General features: G+C 38.4%; 1 protein-coding gene across 1 annotated transcript in view; it reads right to left on the bottom strand.

The window, feature by feature from the left end:
- The window catches only part of LOC106842117 (cytochrome P450 2C19-like), a 78,039-nt gene extending 60,330 nt beyond the window's left edge, over nucleotides 1-17,709 (bottom strand). Inside the window, exon 1 of the mRNA XM_044753719.2 lies at nucleotides 17,554-17,709. Within this exon, the coding sequence (XP_044609654.2) occupies nucleotides 17,554-17,667 (114 nt within the window). The 5' untranslated portion in view covers nucleotides 17,668-17,709. The remainder of the gene's footprint in view (nucleotides 1-17,553) is intronic.
- Nucleotides 17,710-20,509: the final 2,800 nt, after the last annotated feature.

Below are 20,509 nucleotides of genomic sequence, written 5' to 3'. Positions count from 1 at the left end.
ACCCATGGGCCGTTTTGGATGATCTGTCAGTGGGGTTTTCCACAGCTCATGGACAAACTTCCTGTTGGTGTAAAGTATACAATTTACAGGAACTATATCCCTTTAATGCCTTATCTGCTACCTACTGCTGAGTCATGGAGCTCCCAATTTAATACTCTCGATGCTGCAAGAGAAAAAAGAAGTCTCTTTGGCAGCATCTTGCACATCTGAGGAAACTAGGCATTCCCTCACTCTCTCTCCCTTTCCCCGTGGGAGAAATCATGGGCCATCATATTTAGCCCTCAGCTATGCCACCTTGGGGAAAGAGTCATGCCGGCAAAGTCAAGCTATTTCTCTTCCCCACTTCCAAACTGTTTCTTCCTCCAGCAAAGGGTTGAAATTCTGTTTTCCTGCATGCTTTGGGTAGGTCATCAACAATCTCTCCATTTCTCAATTCCATGTTTTCACCTGTGTTCTCCTTCCTACTCCAGGAAAGCTGCCAGGAATTTGGCCTTGAGCCAGTGACCTGAAGAGACTTGATTTCACTCCTGCTCAGGCTCCAGAGCTCATTGTGAAGACCCTGAGCCTTTTTTCAGTCACCCATAATAGTTTTAATTGCATTTTAGCTTCTATTTGTGTTTTAATGGAATTGCTTTCATTTTCACACCCTGGATCTTTCTCGCAAGTGTGAGCATCAACTGCTCTTGCTCTTAATACTGAGAAGTTTTTCAGTGATGTTTGCTATGGTACATATCATGTTCACTAGCACGACAGTGGGAATGTTCAGGTCATCAGCCACTCCAGCTTTTGTATCTTCCTACACTCCAGGATGAAACTTGTCAAGGGTGTCATACTTTGCTATAGCTGATGCTGAATTGCTACTGGTAAGTTACATTTCTCCCTGTAGAGATTGAGTGCTTGAAAAATTCTGCCTGAAAGCAAGAGCTAAGAACACTTGAACTATCAAAACACCCTCCACCATCTCCCACTGATACCTAGGGACAGTGAGACTTTGTATCTCATTAGTGGATTCTGCCATGAAACTTTTCAGCATTTCCAAAAGTTTTCCACAAGTACAGATTCCTGGCAGGATGAAATTTTTCCATAGTGGCTTTTGCAGACACGTGGTCTGTTTGCCTACCCAGACCACAGAGATCACTGAGCTAATTTCCACCAGTAACTAATCCTATGCCAGACAACTGGGAAAGACCATGGAATGTGTATTGTGGTGGAGGAAAATAAATACAACAAGGTTAATAGTAAAATGGTTAGCAACCTCTACTTTCCACCCAGATTGCCCTGGTTCATCTCCTGGGTCTGCTACTTAAATCTTTGTGACCTTTAACAAGAAACAAGATGCATAACATAGCATCACCTATACATCCTAATCCTTGGAACTTCCAAATATGCTACTCTATATAATAAAATAAACAGTGTAGATGTGATTACATTAAGGATCGTGGCATGGGTATATTGTCCTGGATTATCCAAGTGGGCCCGAAGTGATCACAATAGTCCTTATAGCAGAGAGATAAGAGGATAAGAATTAATAGTTAGAGATGTTATAACTGAAACAAGAGGCCTGAGTGATGCAAAGAAGGAGCCATCAACCAAGGAATGCTGAAAGCATCTAGAAGCTGAAAAGGCAGAGAAACAGATTCTCTCCTAGGACCTCCAGAAGGAACTAGTCCTCTGACTCCTTGATTTTAGCCCAGTGAAACTGATATTGACTTTTGAACTCCATAACTGTAAGATTATAAATTTGTATTTTTAAGCCAAGTTTGTGGTAATTTGTTATAGCAGTAATGGGCATTAATACCAACACTATATACCCCATGAATTTATGAGAAAGTTTAAGTAACATAAAACATGCAAACTACCAAAACCAATGTAAGGGGAATCAGAAGATGAACAATGGGGAACGTGGTAATGGAAGAGAGATTATAAATTTCAATAAGATCCTCACCTTCACTTCACTAAGAAGGCGCTACATATCAATGTACGGGACTCTATGTTTGCCCAGACCTTTGCCAACATAACATATTTTCATTTCCAATCAAGATGGCTTAAGGTGTATGTAATGTAGTTTTAATTTGTATTTTTTATTTTTAATCTGTTTTCATATGCTTAACATCCATTCCCATTTTGTCTTCTGTAAGCTGTTCTTTGAATCATTTGCCAAAGTTTCCAATATCTTAGAGGTTTTCCCGGCATATTGTGTAGAAGAAAAACAGCAAGTTGTAGAATAATGTGTTATATGAGCCCAACTTTACAAAGAACCACTTTTAATCCCTTATGTATGTGTATGTTTACATAATGTATATATTTATAAATATATACTTGTGCACAGATATATGTATAGATACATATGAACATCTGTACACATATACATTATCTTAAATATGTATGTCAAAATGTAATTGGCTTCCTCTTGGATATGACCTGGAGAAATTTAATGGGTGATGTTATTTCTCATTTCACACACCTCAAGAAAAACGGAAAAAAGAAACGACTATAGTTTGACATGTATGCAATATTCAGTTGTCCATTCTTTGAAGATGACACTAGACTAATCATTTCAGGACCATAGAATATAATTATCTTTGCTCTTATGTTAATTACAAAGCAATGTAGTATAAACTTGAGAAGGAATAAAATCTGGTAATATCTTGCAGGAATTTTGTCCTTGTTAGAGGAAAACAATAATACTCAGAATGTATGATTAGCACTGAGAAAAATGCATATTATACATAAAGCCAAATTGGAAATATGAAATAATAGGGAAATGAGGACATTTAGGTCGAAGAGTACAAAGTTGCAGTTATACAGAATGAATAACTTCTAGAGACCTAATGTACAGTAGAATGACTATAGTTAATAATAGTTTATTATATACTGGTGATTTGCTAGAATAGTAGATTTCAGGCGTTCTCACCACACACACAAAAAAATGATAAGAATGTGAGGAAATGAGTATGTTAATTAGCTTGACTTTAGTAATCATTGAACTATATATTTATATCAAAACATCATATTGTATATATACAAACTTAATTTTTTTAAATATAAAACGTGAAAGAATAAGTAATAATATTTCAAATTTTTATTTAGTGTTTTCTATCAGAGCCGTGATTGCTAACACTTAATGTTTATTCCTCACCATCACTGATGTCATTTACCTACAGACTGGAGCTACTCCTGGAAGCAATTCTGTCACTTTCACATACAAACCATAAGTAACTCTGTGTGACACTCAACCAAGAACTCAACCAAGAGACTCATCCCTTTTATCTTTTCTGTTGATTATCATTATGAGGCCCAGAATGACCTCTTTGGACTCTACATTCTTTAATTTTTTAACTGCATTATGTACAAAAGAGGGAAAGTCTGAGAGCTAACCCAGAAAATAATAACATTATTTAGAACATGCAGAGAGAAATGACTGTCAATTGGCATATATTAATAAAATTTGGGGAAGTGATATCTATAAGATGATGGACTAAGAAGTGCCCTGTTCATATCCCTCCTCAGCAACAATAATTTGGTAGCCATTCAGAAAAAAAGTGTTTTGGTTTGAAGTTTTGGGTCCAGCTAGGAGATTTGGAAACGCTGGTAGAATCCACAATTGAGGAAAGCCATTTTGAAAAGGTGGTTCCACACCCAGGAGGCTGACTGCCTGACCATGGTCACAGTTACAGACCCAGAAACAGCTCCATACCTCAAGGACTTGGATACAGCCTCATTTGGCCTTGATCTTGTCACAGTCACCATATTCCAAAGGAGCTGGAAACAGTCATGCTCACCCATACCTTAAATGATAGGCACATAGAGGTTGGTCCTGGCTATGAACACTGCAGTGGCCCAAGAACCAGCTCTAGTGCCTCTCTATTACAAACAAGAACACCCTGGAGGTAAGCCCATCAAACTCAGTCTGACTATAGATTATAAAAGGGCACTATAAATTGGCTACAACTCCTCCCATCCCAGCCCTGCCATCACAGGGATCCAGCAGAATAAACTCCTGCCTCTGCTTACAGAAATCCTGAAAGGGCACTATTCTCAGCTCCAGTCCCTCCAGTTATAGTAAGAGAGCAGTTCAGCCTACCCAGGGACCAGCAGGAGACAATCCCATTTTTGCCCCCCAGAGATCCTGAAAGGACCCTATAATAGGCTTAAACTGCTACAGCCATGGTCAAGGAGCAGACCAGCCTGCCTAGGGACCCAGAGAAGGACATGCCCATCCATTCCTCCAGTACCAAATCTGCATATCTCAATCTTGTCTATAGACCCAAAGCAGCACTGGGACACAGTTCCAGCCTCTCTCAGCCACTGTCCAAGGCCAGATCTGCCCATCCAGGGAGCAACTCAGTGACCCAGCATGAGCCCTCCCAGGGATCTCCCAGGATGCACACCCACCCATGCACCTGATAAGAAGCCTGCTGTCAGTGGAACCAAATTTGGACCCTGAAGCAGACCATTGTCCCAACAGCACCCTACTGATTAGAGGTGGTCCCATCCACCTGGGAATCCATGCCTTTCTGAGCTCCTGATAACAAGCCCACCAACAACAGAACCCACAGCAGACCCAGCAACAGCCTCATAACCCAACTTCCCCTCATACCACTCTGATTCTGGAGATAATTCCATAAGCCTGGGGAATGAACAGGAGAAGGTATTTATCTGCTGAAACTAGACTGTAAAGACTGGAATTGAAAAATTCAACACAGAGTTTCCACAGCAGACTCAAACATGCAGAAGAAAAAATTAATGAACATGAAGACAAGGTTTTGAAACTAGCCAGTTAGAGGAGCAAAAAGAAAATAGAATTTAAAAGGGTGAAGAAATCCTGTGTGAAGTATAGGACTGCATCAGAGGAAAGGATAAAAATTATATAGCCTCTCAATAGACACAGAAAAAGCATTTGACAAAATTAAACACCCTTTCATGGTAAAAACTCTCTACAAATGGGATATAGAGGAATCATATTTCAACATAATAAAGACCATAGGTGACAAACAGATCGCTAGAATACTCAATTGTGAAAGATCAGGAACAAGACAAGAGTGCTAACTTTGTAGTGGAAGTTCTAGCCAGAGCAATTCAGCAAGAAAAACAAATAGAAGGCATCCAAATCCTAAATGAAGAAGTAAAATTTCCTGTTTGTAGAAGACATGATCTTATACGTAGAAAACACTAAAGACTCTGCCAGAAAATTGTTAGAACTAATCAATAAATTCACTGAAGTTGCAGAATACAAAAATGAACATAAAGAAATCAATTATATTTCTAATTACTAGCAATAAAATATCTGAAAAAAAATGAAGAAAACATCCCATGCACAATAGCATCAAAAACAATAAAATACTTAGGGGTAAATTTAAGCAAGGGGGTGAAAGATTTGTATATTTAAAACTATAAGACTGTAATAAAATAAATTAAAGAAGATACAAATAAATGGAAAGATATCCCATGTTCATGGATTGGAAAAATTAATATTGTCAAAATGTCCATGCTATCCAAAGTAATCCATAGATTTGATGCAATCCCTATCAAAATTCAAGTGGCATTTTTACAGAAATAGGAAAAAAACCCAAAATTTGTATGGAACTTCAAAAGACTCCAAATATCAAAGATATTCTGAGAATGAAGAACAAAACGGGAGGCATCAGACTTCCTGATTTCAAACTGTATTACAAAGCTCTAGTAATAAAAACATTATGGTACTGGCATAAAAACAGTTACATAGACTCATGGAATAGAACTGAGAGCCCAGCAATAAACCCATTCATATACTGTCAATTAACATTTGATAAGAGAACCAAGAACACTCAACATAGAAAGGATAGATCTTCAACAAATGATGTTTGGAAAATGGGTATTCACATGGAAAAAAAGGAAATTGGATCTCTATTTTACACCACTCACAAAAATTAATTTCAAAAGGATTAGAGACTTAAACGCAAGACCTCAAACCATAGAACTCTTAGAAGAAAACATAAGAGAAAACCTCCTTGACATTGGTCTTGGCAATGACTTTTTGAATATGACACCAAACACACAAGCAATAAAAGCAGTAATAAACAAGTGAACCTCGTGTGCATGAAACTGGCCTGGGAGCTTCCCAGGTATAATCTGAAACTGGTCTTTGTATGTGGAGGGCAAGGAGAGACTGAAGAAAAAGGCAGACCATTCCAGGTGATTGGTAGGTTGCAGGTTTAATAAGCAAGGGAACTTACTTATAAGCTTTTCTTGGGTGGCCACAAGATCAGTAATTATCCATACCTGCCCAACAAATCTTAAAAGTTTATAGAGAAGCCTTAACTGGATTAAATCACAAACACAGTAGTCCTTAACTGGGTTCAGTCATTTACCCAGTCCAGATGGTCTCAACACCACATCACTATCTCTAAGTTGTATCCATGGGGAGCTGCTAGCACGGTAAAGGCAAGCAGAGCACACATTCCAAGGACAGGGGAAGGGAGAAGAGCCTCCACTTGCCTGGGTCCAGCTCTCAAGTCAAAAGGTCAGTCACATCTACTTGGCTACCTTCCCCAACAGTACTAAATCACGCTAAAAAGATTCTGCACAACAAAGGAAGTGAGTCACAAAATGAAAAGGCAACCTATTAAGTGGGAGAAAATATTTGAAAACCATATATCCAATAAGGAGTTAATAGCCAAAATATATAATGAAGTCATACAACTCAATAGAAATAAAATAAATACAGTAGTCCCCCTTTATCCACTGACAGAGGCATAAACTGGGCACATAAAATACAAATGACCATTCTATAACTCAGAGGAAGTCATCCTTTCCCAAAAACATTTTATCAGCCATCACAAGATTATCTCTAGGCAGAAAATTTTATCCTGTTCCTACTTTTCTGCTTCAGCTGATTAAAATTGAACATTTGGTTTCTTCAAGGCATATATATACAATCCCTTATGCGAAACCTATGGATTCTAATGTATTTCCACTTTCAGAATTGTTTGATATTTTAAAAAGGAGTATTATGTATACACTATAGAATTTATAATACTGCCAAAATATTGTAGAGTGATGCCATATAATCAAGCACATGGATATTTTTGAGCAAAATAAAAATATTCAAAGTGGAATAAGTAAGAATATAAACGATTCACTTCAATTCAAGTCAGGTTTTGACCGTCCAATGAAACTGCACCAACCTTAGATTTTATTTATATTTCCAGGAGTTTTAGTATTGCAAAGCTGTGGATGAGGGATTTCTAACCCCATATTAGGAAAATAAAATTAGAAATGCTATCCAATGCCGTAGCTATAGGCCACAGATTTTTCTTTATATTTAAATTGAGTTAATTAAAAGTAAATAAAAATTTAGCTCTTCTGGTGCATTAATCACATTACAGACACTCAATAAGCCTATGTGTCTAGTAGCCACTTTACTGGACAGCACAAATATAGAACATTTCCATCACTGCAGAAAGTTGTCTTAGACCAGTTGTCAGCAAACCATGGGCCATGCAAATCCAGTCTGCCACTTGTTTTTGTACAGCCCATAAGCCAAGAATTTTAAAACTGAAAAAAAACCCAAAAGAAGAGTAGTATTTTGTGATGTAAAAATTATAAGAAATTTAAATATCATGGTCCTGAGAGGGGTGTCAAGATGGTGGTTTAGGCAAACTTTGAGCTCACCTCCTCCTGTGGACACAACCAATTTACAACTACTCTGGGAACAATTATCCCTGAGAGAGAACTGAAAACTGGATGAAAAGAATCCCTGCAACAGGGGACAGTGCTGAATGAGGTGGAAGAGGCAGAAATTCCTTTTTGGAGAGGAAAAAAACTGCCTTCACTAACCATGGTGTCTCATGGATGGCCAGAAGCAATCCTACGGTATTCAGCCTTTCCTGGAGGAGTGGGGGACCTGAGTGGGGGAGCATTATTGCTATAAGCATCCTTTGGACTCAGCACAACTGAGAAGAGTCTCATAATATCTGGCTTTGCTGGCTACTAACAACAATGGGGAATACCCCCAAAAGAGCTATCAGACATAAGAGGAAAAAAGCTTGGTCTTAAAGGGCCCATGTACAAATTCACCCACTTTGGAAAGCAAACTAAAATCCTCAGAAAGAAAGGTGGACAGTCGTTTGGAGAAAAGAAACTCACCTGATAGGCTCTGTGTGCTACTTGGAGAGAGGTGAGACCTCTCCAGGGACTGAGATATTGGTGGTAGACATTATTGTGACCTACTACAAGAATGCTGACACAGACTCTGGCAGGTGCCCTTGGAGTTCTCCCCTTGGCCTGTCAGCCCAGGGTCTGCCCCACCCACTAGAGCATCAATTTAATCCAGCTCAGCCAGGGCAGGCAGCCTGTCCTAGGGAGTGGCCCCATCCAACAGCAGGCCCTCAGGCAACTTATAGGCCTGCATAGGCTGGGTTCCTGGATCTTCTGAAACAAGGCAAGTGGGTCTGCTTCTGTGGGGCAGACCATGTGTGATGAGTAGGTGGAGTGTGTGGGGCCTTTGCTGTGAGGCAACTGTTTCTACTTCAGGGGATCAGGATGTGCACACAGGGAAGGACTGTGTTGACAGTGTGTGTGTGACCCTATGGGTGGTGGGAGATGTCAGCTGCAGAAGACTTGTGCTTCTCAAACAGCCACATAGGGGATCAGTCCCACCTTCCAGAGCCTGAAAAAATTGAGCACTCCAATGCCTGGTGCTAGCCCCACTCAGCTGCAATCTTGAGAGAACTGACAACAGCCTTGTAGGCTGGAGGCCTACAGCAATTGTAAGCACCTGAGCCTCACAACCAGCCACATTGGGGGCCTACTCACTTAACAGAAAAACTGCAACAAGAATGTGCTATTAGACTTTGCAGCCAACTGTGCTGGGGGTCTGCCTGCCTGAAAAAAAAAGAGAAGGGTGCAGAGAAGCCACACACTGCTGAAAATTACAACCAGCTGGCCAGGGGGATAGCCTAGTCTCCCTGGGCATTTGCAGCAAGAGTAACCCTGCCACAACAGATGGACAAACATAGCCCACACAAGAGTCACTCCTGGAACATTTGGAACTGGTGACAAGAGGGAAGCACACTGCTGGGCCTCATAAGGTGTCTCTTACATAAGGCCACCTCTCAAAGATCAGGAGACATAGCTGACTCATCTAATACACAGACATAAGCACAGAGAAGAAGCAAAATCAGGAGGCAAGGAATATGCTCTGAGTAAGGAAACAGGACAAAACTCCAGTAAAAGAACTAAATGAAAGAGAAATAAACAATCTACCTGACAAAGATTTCAAACAAAAAGTCCTAAGGATGCTCACTGATCTTGGGAGAAGAATGGATGAGCACAGTCAGAACATCAACAAAGAATTGGAAAATATAAAAAAGAACTAATCAGAAAAGAAGAATATAATACTGGAAATGAAAAACTCACTAGAGGAACTCAATAGCAGAGTAGATGATACGGAAGAATGGGTCAGTGAGCTGGACTAAAGACCAGAGGAATTCACCCAAGCTGAACAGATAAAAGAAAAAAGAATTAAAAAGAATGAGAACAGTCTAAGTTACCTCTGGAACAACATCAACCACACTAACATTCATACTATACGTGACCCAGAAGGAGAAGAGAGAGACAAAGGGGCTGAAATCTATTTGAAGAAATAATACCTGAAAACATTCATAACCTAAGGAAGGAAAGAGTCATCCAGGTACAGGAAGCACAGGAAGCATCAAACAAGATAAACCCAAAGAGGTCCACAGCAAGACACATTATAATTAAAATGTCAAAAATTAAAAATGAAGAGAGAAACCTAAAATATGCAAGATAAAGGAAACAAGTTACATACATAGGAAACCCCATAAGGCTATCAGTGGACTTCTCAGCAGAAACCTTAAAGGCTATAAGGGAGTGGCATGATAAATTTAAAGTGCTGAAAGGAAAAAAGCTACAGCCAAAAATACTCTACCTGGGAAGGTTATCATTCAGGATGGAAAAGGGATAAAGAGTTTCCCAGACAAGCAAAAATTAAAGGAGTTTAGCCCCAAGACACCAGTTTTACAAGAAATGCTAAAGTGATTTATTTAAGTGGGAAAGAGAAGACCACAAAAAGGAATAAGAAAATTATCAAAAAAAAAAAAAAAGGAAAAAGCAATAAAATCACTGGAAGATATTCAGATGGCCAATGGCCACATGAAAAGATGTTCAACATCATAGCTATCAGAGAAATGCAACCAAAACTACAATGAGCTATCACCTCACTGCCATCAAAATGGCTAAAATTAACAAGACAGGAAACAATAAGTGTTGGAGAAGATGTGGAGAGAGGGGGACTCTCATACACTGCTGATGGGAGTGTAAATTGGTGTAGCCACTATGGAAAACAGTATGCAGAGTCTTCAAAAAATTAAGAATAGATCTACCACATGATCCAGCTATTTCACTTCTGGGTATTTATCCAAAGAACATGAAAACACAAATGCATAAAGATACATACACCCCTATGTTCATCACAGCATTATTCACAATAGCCAAGACTTGGAAGCAACCTAGGTACCCATCAAGGGATGAATGGATAAAGAAGATGTTGTATAAATACACAATGGAGTACTACTCAGCCATAAGAAATGATGAAATCCAGCCATTTGTGACAACATGGATGGACCATGAGTATATTATCCTCAGTGAAAAAGTCAAAGGGTGAAAATCAAATACCATATGATCTCCCTCATAAGTAGAAGATAAATGAAGGAGACCCGGCATGAATTGTGGTTGTTCTTGCACGCGAGGCATCCACAAGACTGGCTGGACTTTTCTGCAAACAGAATGTTCTGCCTGGTGAACTCACAAGGCCCCAGGGAAAACATTGCTTGCAAACAAGAATGTTTTATCAGCTTCTCAAAAGGAGCAAGCCTGGGACCTTGGGAGTTTGAAACATTATGAAGGAACCTGTTATGAACAGATGTGTAGGGGAAAGGTCATTATTGTGGGACGCTTGCGCAGGTTTAGGTCGCTGACTCACTGCTTTGGCAAAAGGCCGGCTTTGTTTAGAGGCTATAATAATAAAGAGCTCAGGGAGCTCGAGGGGGAGAAGACTACTGCACAGCAACCGGTGTTCGTGTTTTCATTTCGTCGGCAGCAATAAAAACAACAACAAACACATAGAAACAAAGATTGGATTTGTGATTACCAGAGGGGAAGGAGGGAGGGGGAAGGGTGAAAGGGGTGATTAGGCACATGTGTGTGATAATGGATCGTAATTAGTCTTTGAGTGGGGAACATGGTGTAATCTACACAGAAATTGAAATATATAACGATGTACACTTGAAATGTATACAATGTTCTAAACCAATGTTACCACAATAAAAAAAATTTTTATATAAAAATGAGAATAGGAGGCAGCCCCATGGCTAAGTGGTTAAGTTTGTGTGCTCTGCTTCGGTGGCCCAGGGTTTCACTAGTTTGGATCCTCAGTGAGGACATGACACCACTCATCAGGCCATGCTGAGGTGGCATCCCACAAGGCATGACCAGAGGCACTTACAACTGGAATATACAACTATGTACTGGGGGGCCTTGGGGAGAAGAAGAAGGAAAGGAAAAAAGAAGATTGGCAACAGATGTTAGCTCAGGTGACAATCTTCAAGAAAAAAATTAAAAATAAATAAAATTTAAGCATCGTGTTTCCCGACACGTGGTCCATCTTTGAGAATGTTCCATGTGCACTTGAGAAGAATGCTTATTCTGCCATTTTGGGACAAAATATTCTAAATATATCTATTAAGTCCAGCTGGTCTAGTATTTCATTTAGGGCCACTGTTTCCTTGTTAACATTCTGTTTTCATAATCTACCTATTGATGCAAGTGGGGTGTTAAGGCACCCTACTATTATTGTTTTGGTGTCAATTTCTCACTTTAGTTCTGTTACTAGTTGCTTTATATACTTTGGTGCTCCTGTGTTAGGCGCATATATATTAACAGGTGTTATGTCTTCTTGGTGTAAGTCCCTTTTATCATTATACCCTGCCCCTCTTTGTCTCTCATTGACTTTTTTATCTCGAAGTCTGCTCTGTCTGGTATAAGTATGGCCACACCCACTTTCTTTTGCTTGCCATTTGCTCGGATATTCATCTTCCATCCCTTCACTCTGAGCCTATGTTTGTCTTTAGGGCTGAGATGTGTTTCCTGGAGGAAGTATATTGTTCGGTATTGTTTTTAATCCATCCAGCATTCGGTGTCTTTTGATTGGCGAATTCGATCCAGTCACATTTAGAGTGATTATTGATATGTGAGGGCTTCATATTGCCATTTTATCTCTTGTTTTCCAGTTCTTTATTTTTATTGTTTCTTTTTCCTTGTATTTCTGCCTGCCATTTCTGCTTGGTGGTTCTCTGTGATAGTTTTCACTGTATTTATGATTTGTGACTATGCTCTGATTTTTTGCTTTGTGGCTACCATGAGGTTTGTATAAATAATCTCATAGATGAGATATTCCTTTTTCTGATAGCCTCTTATCTCCATTACACTATACAGGTTCCATCCCTTTCCACTTCCCCATCTATGTTTATGTTGTCACAAATTATTTTTATTTGTGTTGTGAGTTTGTGACCAAATTAAAGTGGTTACACTTATTTTTTTTTTAAGATTTTATTTTTTTCCTTTTTCTCCCCAAAGCCCTCCAGTATATTGTATAGTTGTGTATTCTTCATTGTGGGTCCTTTTGGTTGTGGCATGTGGGACGCTGCCTCAGCGTGGTTTGATGAGCAGTGCCATGTCCGTGCCCAGGATTCGAACCAACGAAACACTGGGCCGCCTGCAGCAGAGCACACGAACTTAACCACTCTGCCACGGGGCCAGCCCCAGGTTACACTTATTTTTGATGTTTTCTTTCCCTTTATCCTTTAGATTATAATTAACTGTTTGCTAACCTATTTTGATATATAACTGAAATTTTCTAGTTTTTCTGTCTGTCTATCTGATGGATCAAGGCTTTGTAAACATTTGTAAACCATTTCCTTTTTGTTTCAGGTAGGAGGGCATGCCTAGTGAAACAGAGCATACCAACTCGTATGGTATGCAGCAAAAGCAGTACAAAGAGAGAAATTTATAGCAACCCTGGCCTACCTCAACAAACAAGAAAAATCTCAAATAAGTAATCTTAAACCACAACTAAGAAAACTAGAAAAAGGTGGGGAAAACCCCCACAAAGTCAGTAGAAGGAGGTAAACACTAAAAATCAGAGGAGAAATAAATTAAATAGAGATGTAAAAAACAAAACAAAGGATCAATGTAGCTAAGAGATAGTTCTTTGAGAAGATAAACAAAATTGACAAACCCTTTGCCAGATTCATTAAGAAAAAAAGACTCAAATAAAATCAGAAATGAAAGAAAAGAAATTACAATGGATACCACAGAAATAGAAATGATTTTAAGAGATACTATGAAAATTTACATGTCAAAAAATTGGATAACCTAGAGAAATTTATAAAGTCTTTGAATCATACAATCTCCGAAAAATGAATCAAGAAGAAATAGAGAATCTGCATAGACCAATCACAAGTAAGGAGATTGAAACAGTAATCAAAAACCTCCCAAGAAACAAAAGTCCAGGACTAGATGGCTTCTCTGCTGAATTCTACAAAACGTTCAAAGAAAATTTAATACCTATCCTTGTCAAACTATTCCAAAATATTTAAGAGGATGGGACATTTCCTAACTCATTCTACAAGGCCAACATTATCTTGATTCTAAAACCAGACAAGAACGACCAAAACTAAAAAATTATAGGCTAATAGTGATGATGAACGTAGGTGCAAAAATCTTCAGCAAAATATTAGCAAATTGATACAATTCATTAAAAGGGTCATATACCATGATCAAGAGTGATTTGTTCCAGGGATTCAAGCATGTTTCAACATCTGTGAATTAATGAACGTGAGACACCACATAAGCAAAATAAAAAATAAAAAAATCACATGATCATCTCAACAGATGCAGAGAAAGCATTTGACAAGATCCAAATGATATCCTAACTCCCAAAACTTGAAATAAAATGCGTGTAGAAGGAAAGAACCTCAACATAATAAAGGCAATATATGACAAACACACAGCCAACATCGTACTCAAGAGTGAAAACCTGAAAGCCATGCCTCTGGGAACAAGAACAAGACAAGGGTGCCCACTCTCACCACCCTTATTCAACATAGTACTCGAAGTGTTAGAGCAATTAGGCAAGAAAAAGAAGTAAAAGGGATCAAGATTGGAAAAGAAGAAGTAAAACTCTCACTGCTTGCAGATGACATCAATCTATACACAGAAAAGTGTGTGGAATCCACCAGAAAACTATTAGAAATAACCAACCACTACAACAAAATTGCCAGGTACAAAAATCAACATACAAAAATCAGTTGCATTTCCGTACACTAATAATGGACTAGCAGAAAGAGAAGTAAAGAATACAATCCCATTTACAGTTGCAACCAAAAGAATAAAATAACAAGGATAAATTTAACCCAGGAGGTGAAAGACTTTTACACTGAAAACTATAAGACATTATTGAAATAAATTGAAGATGACATAAGCAAATGGAAAGATATTCCATGTTCATTCTTTGGAATAATAAACTGAGTCAAAATGTCCGCATTACCCACAGCAATATACAGATCCAATGGCATCCCAATGAGATTCCTGACAGAAATAGAACAAAGAATCTTAAAATTTACATGAAACTACAAAAGACTGAATAACCAAAGAAATCCTCAGAAAAGAGAACAGAGCTGGAGGGATCACAATCCCAGACTTCAAAATATACTACAAAGCTATAGTAATAAAAACAGCATGGTACTGGCACAAAAACAGACACACAGATCAATGTAACAGAATTGGAAGCCTGGAAATAAAACCGTGCTTCTATGGATAGCTATTCTTCAGCAAATGAGCCAAGAACATACAATGGAAAAAGGAGAGTCTCTTCCATAAATGGTGTTTGGAAAACTGCACAGCTCCATGCAAAAGAATGAAAGTAGACCATTATCTTACACCGTACACAAAAAAATTAACTCAAAATGAATTAAAGACTTGAATATAAGACCTGAAGCCATAAAACTCGCAGAAGAAAATATAGGCAGCACACTCCTTGACATTGGTCTTGGCAGTATCTTTTCGAATACCATGTCTACTCAGGCAAAGGAAACAAAAGAAAAAATTTAAAAATGGGGCTGCATCAGACTAAAAAGCTTCTGCAAGGAGAAGGAAACCATGAACAGAACAAAAAGATAACCCACCAACTAGGAGAAAATATTTGCAAATCCTGTGTCCAGCAAGGATTTATTTCCAAAATATATAAAGATCTCATACAACTCAACAACAAAAAACAAACAACCTGATCAAAAAATGCACAGAGCATATGAATATAAGTTTTTCCAAAAAAGATGTACAGATGGCCAACAAGAACTTGAAAAGATGTTAAACATCACTAATTATCAGGGAAATGCAAATCAAAACTACAATGAGATATCATCTCAAACCCGTCACAGTGGCTATAATTAGCAATACAAGAAATGACAAATGTTAGAGAGGATGTGGAGAAAAGGGAACCCTCATACAGTGCCGGTGGGATGCAGATTTCTCAAAAACTTGAAAATAGAAATACCATGTGATCCAACTATCCTACTACTGGGTATTTATCAAAAGAAACAGGAAATCAACAATTCAAAGAGATTTATGCATCCTAGTCATTAGTCACAATATTGTGAACATTATTCACAATAGCCAAGATGGGGAAGCAACCCAAGTGCCCATCAACAGATAAATGGATAAAGAACATATAGTGTACATGTATACAATGGAATACTACTGGCCATGAAAAAAGACAAAACTGTGCCATTTACAACAACATGGATGGACCTTGAGGGTAGTATGCTAAGCAAAATAAGCCAGACAGAGAAAGGTAAACACTGTATGATTTCACTCAAATGTGGAAGATAAACAAACTCATGGATAAGGAGAACAGATTAGGGGTACCAGAAGGGAAGAGGCTGGAGGAAGGGCGAAAGGGATAAAGGCGGATATATGTACAGTAACAGATAAAAACTGGACTATTGGTTGTGAACAGGATGCAAACTATATGGAAACAGATAATAATGTACATGTGAAATTTACACAATGTTATAAGCCAATAACACCTCAATAAAATAAGTTCAAAAATTTAAACATCATTTTGGTTAATTCTGTTATTTTATAGGTAAATTAAAGCAGAGGAAAGGTTTTCTTTTCATGGGGATCTGAAAAATGAAATTGTAATCAAATGGTCAATAAACTTTATACATAAAAAGACCCCAAATTCACTTCTATAAATTTATTTAAAGGTGACTTGAATAACAAATAATGTGAGGAAACAATAAGGTATTGAATAACGGGAAATCTGTAGAGTTATCTGCTTCTATGGCAGGCTCCTTTACATATTCCAGGGTCTAAGCTTTCAAAAACAGTTTTATTTTAGCTAAAGAGGTGTAGACTTATTTGCAACATCGAGGGGATGTGTGCAAGAGAGAGAGAGAGATTCACAGGTAAAATGTGACTTGCAGTCTTTCCTTTCACTTCATTTGGGAGATAAATGGAGATAAACAGGGCAATTTGGAATCCAAGCAGAAAATGAGAGTCACTGTAACAAGCACTTCATAGGTTAGCAGAGCTCACAGTGGGAGGTACATAATTACCATAAAATTTTAACACAAAATCCAATAAAGAAGGGGAAAAAGTTAAGCAAAACTGGAAACATAACCAATTACAGTCAGTGATAGGGATTAATAATAGTTGAAGTCTACTTAAATAAATCATCATACAACTTGGTATTTGTGTATTTTGCAGAATTATGCTGTAGAATATATATTCACAAAATGTGTAACTCAGTATAGTGAGAAATGGGTAATATGAAATAATTCATGCTGACAGTTTTTAAATCATACTTTGTTCATGCAAACATTATAATTGATGAGTACTGCACAAAGATATGCCAAAGCAATTAAAACCATATATTAAATTACAAACCATAGGTAGCACCATTACTGGTAACGTGTAGGCAGGGACATTGAAAGAAACCCTCAGACTTGTCAGTGAGCCTGACAGTACAATTATAGTCTAATTATGTGAAAGCACATGTCAGCTGGTTCATCAATATAAGGATGTGCAAGGTTATTCTCACTTGACAAGTATTCACTGATGAGAAGTTCTGATATGGGTAACCCACAGTTATGCTATGGAAGAAACAATGCTGTTTAACTCTTTTGAAAACTGAGGCTCAAAACTTTCAACTCTTATAATGCCATGACTTGAAAATAAACAACAGAATAAGATTAAACAACCTTGTATACCCACACTGGATGCACAGTCATGATTGTACACACACAACAAGCAGACATACACACAAAAGCTCTCTTGGCTCCCTGCTACATACGCTCCCTCCTCTACCTGAGGGCTGGTAGCCACTACCCATAATGAAAGATTTGGCTACCCATGAAATATTTTCAAGGATGTTGTTATACAAGAGAGCAGACTGTTAAGATCAGAGTCACAGAGTATGGAATCACTCACCTTAGTTTTTCTCAATTCTTCCACAAGGCAGCAGGCTTCCTGTTGAACGCGATCCTCAATGTTCCTATTTCCCACCTCAAAATTCCTCAGGATCATGAGGGAAAAGTGATGCATCTCATTCCATCTCTTCCTATTGCTGAATACTATTCCTATCCGAGGGGAAAGAGAAACTGAAAGGGAGATTCTTGTCAAGGAAGGGGAAGCTGGGAGCTGGCCCCGTGGCCAAGTGGTTAAGTTTGCACATTCCTCTCAGTGGCCCAGGATTTTATCTTTTGGAATCCTGGGCGGGAACATGGCACCACTCATCAGGCCATGCTGAGGCAGCATCCCACATGCCACGACTAGAAGGACCCACAACTAAAATACGCAACTATGTACTCGGGGGATTAGGGGAAAAAAAGCAGAAAAAAAAGAAGATGGGCAACAGTTGTTAGATCAGATGCCAATCTTTAAAAAAAAAAAAAAGAGGAAGCTGATACTTGGCAGCCTTGGGGCTGGGCAAAGCTCTCCTGAGAAAATCTTTAAATTCATGTTTCCCCACCCCCATTACCAATACTGAATATGCACACATACACTTATCATTTCCTTTATTAGCTCTTTCACCTGCTGAGAAATGACCTCTTCCTGAAAACTCTCTCAGATCAATCAGAGCTTCCTTCACTGCTTCATATCCATGCAGCACCACGGCAGGCCCCAAGCCCAAATTCAGAGTAAACACAGGGCCATACAGTTTTGAGAGCTGGGAAATGGAAAGAAAATGCAAATCTTAGTAAAAGAAGTCAATTCGTCTATATTTTGGCATGATTCAGATTGATATTATCATCATATATTTTATATTTCTATTCAGTCATCACGGCTTTAAATACTTCTGAATTTTATTCATGAGTATGATGATGATTATAGCTGCCACATACGGATGGCCTATGAAATGCCATGCAATGACCCAGGCCATTGGTACACAGATTATATATAATCCTCACATCTACACATTCGCAAGTTTATTTGTTCAGTTTTACAATAAAGAAACTAAACTCAGAGAATTACAAATTCTTTTGCAGTGTACCATGGCAAATAAATAAAAGACACAAATTTGAACTTCTATTTTGTCAACATCTGATGCTTGAACAATTTGTCAGTCCCACTGCCTCCCATCTTTGGAACAATGTGAGGCTGATTGCTTCAGGATCACCTGTAGAACTCTTCCCATGAGTATTCAGATTTAGTAGTCTTGTAATGAACACTAGGAATCTATATTTTTTAAATGAGCCCAAATGATTCTAACACCCACTCCAGTTTGAAACCACTGCTATTACAAATACAGAAGGAGAACAAGCATCACAAAGGCAGTGCCAGAACATGCAGCATCTCATGGAAGAACAATTTCTTTTATCCTGCAGCATTCACAGGGTACAGACAGCAGCTTTATGAAAATCCAAAAGGACTCTGTTACCACCCAATGTATCCACAATGATTATTTCTTTCACTCATTTATGTGGATCCTGAGCCCCTAGCTATTTCTTGACATTAGACATAATTTGCTTCTAGAGAAGTTTAATTTTCATGACTCATCAGAACAAAATCTTTAGCTCATAAAGCAGATAAACATTTTTTTCTTTCTGTGAGGTAGATTGACCCTGAGCTAACATCTGTAGCCAATCTTCCTCTTTTTTTTTCTGCCCAATGCCCCAGTACATAGCTGCATACCCTAGTTGTAGGTCATTCTAGTTCTTCTATGTGGGATGCCGCCACAGCATGGCCTGATGTGTGGTGTACAGTTCCGCAACCAGGACCCAAAACAGCGAACCCCGGGCCGCCAAAGTAGAGTGTGCAAACTTAACCACTAGGCCACAGGGCTATCCTCAGATAACTCCTTGAATGAAATCTCTGATCAGAAAACATTTCCATTACCATTTGGTTTCAGGGAAAAAAATCACAGCAAATGACTATGAAACAAGAGCAGGAACACTCAAGACTTTGCCACTTTATTATTTTGATCCTGTCTACAACAATTTGATATTTCTCTTCTCCCAAAATGCTTTACTTCATTCCACTATCTGACAAGGAAAAACTGAGAAACAATGGAATCGTTGGAATACATAAAGAGTCTTTTCTGTTTGATGGTCGATTTTAATAATTTTGCCACTAGGAATATACTTTGCTTAAAAGGAACTGTCAACTTACCTACACTTGCAAGTCACAAAGGGAGCATAAAACATATTTACACTGATTAAAGATTTCCTGATGTCCTTAACATCTAACTGTAGGATATTTCCAATAGTAGGGAGAGGAGGGGGGCCAGGCAGGAGCTTCCCTTTCCTGGAGCTCTGGTTCCAGAGTGAAAGAAGCAGGAGAGACAGAGACCAGATCTATTGTCACTTCTTAGACAACTGGGAGCCTGAAATCCAATGCTTTTATAACATGCCCTGCTAATTCAACATGTGCCACTCTGAGGTATAAAGTGACCAGTCAATCAGCTAGGTCAACTCTAATGCCTTCTGAGTGGACTTTCGGTCCACTGATAAAGATAAAAACAAAGTGTTCCTTAGCCTTGCTCTTCTTTCCAATCTCTTATCCTTGAGATTCTGAGATACGGCCCAAGAAGTGATAATTAAAACACAAACACAAAAATCCTCAGTTCGTTTCAAGTACAGCCAGGATCAAGAACCACTGAAGTAAATGATTTGATCCAAAATATTGTTCAATATTCTGGATTCTCAGACTGATGACCAGTTAGAAAATTAGAACTTTAGGGGAAATCAGTGCATTCTATTTCTTACATATAAAAAATTTTATCTTGTAATGTTTTATCAAAGATTAAGATACTTTGTCCTTGAAAATGGAAGTCTTTTAAATATTTTAATGTACTGTGCTAACATTATAGCTGCCTAAACATAAAATAGCTAGCATAACTCACATCTGGAATAACCAACATATATCAGGTAATTATCTAAGTCAA

This window comes from Equus asinus, chromosome 2 (genome assembly GCF_041296235.1).
Source record: "Equus asinus isolate D_3611 breed Donkey chromosome 2, EquAss-T2T_v2, whole genome shotgun sequence".
NCBI lineage: Eukaryota > Metazoa > Chordata > Mammalia > Perissodactyla > Equidae > Equus > Equus asinus.
Note: the sequence above shows the minus strand (reverse complement) of the source record. Positions and strands in the feature narration are given on the sequence as shown.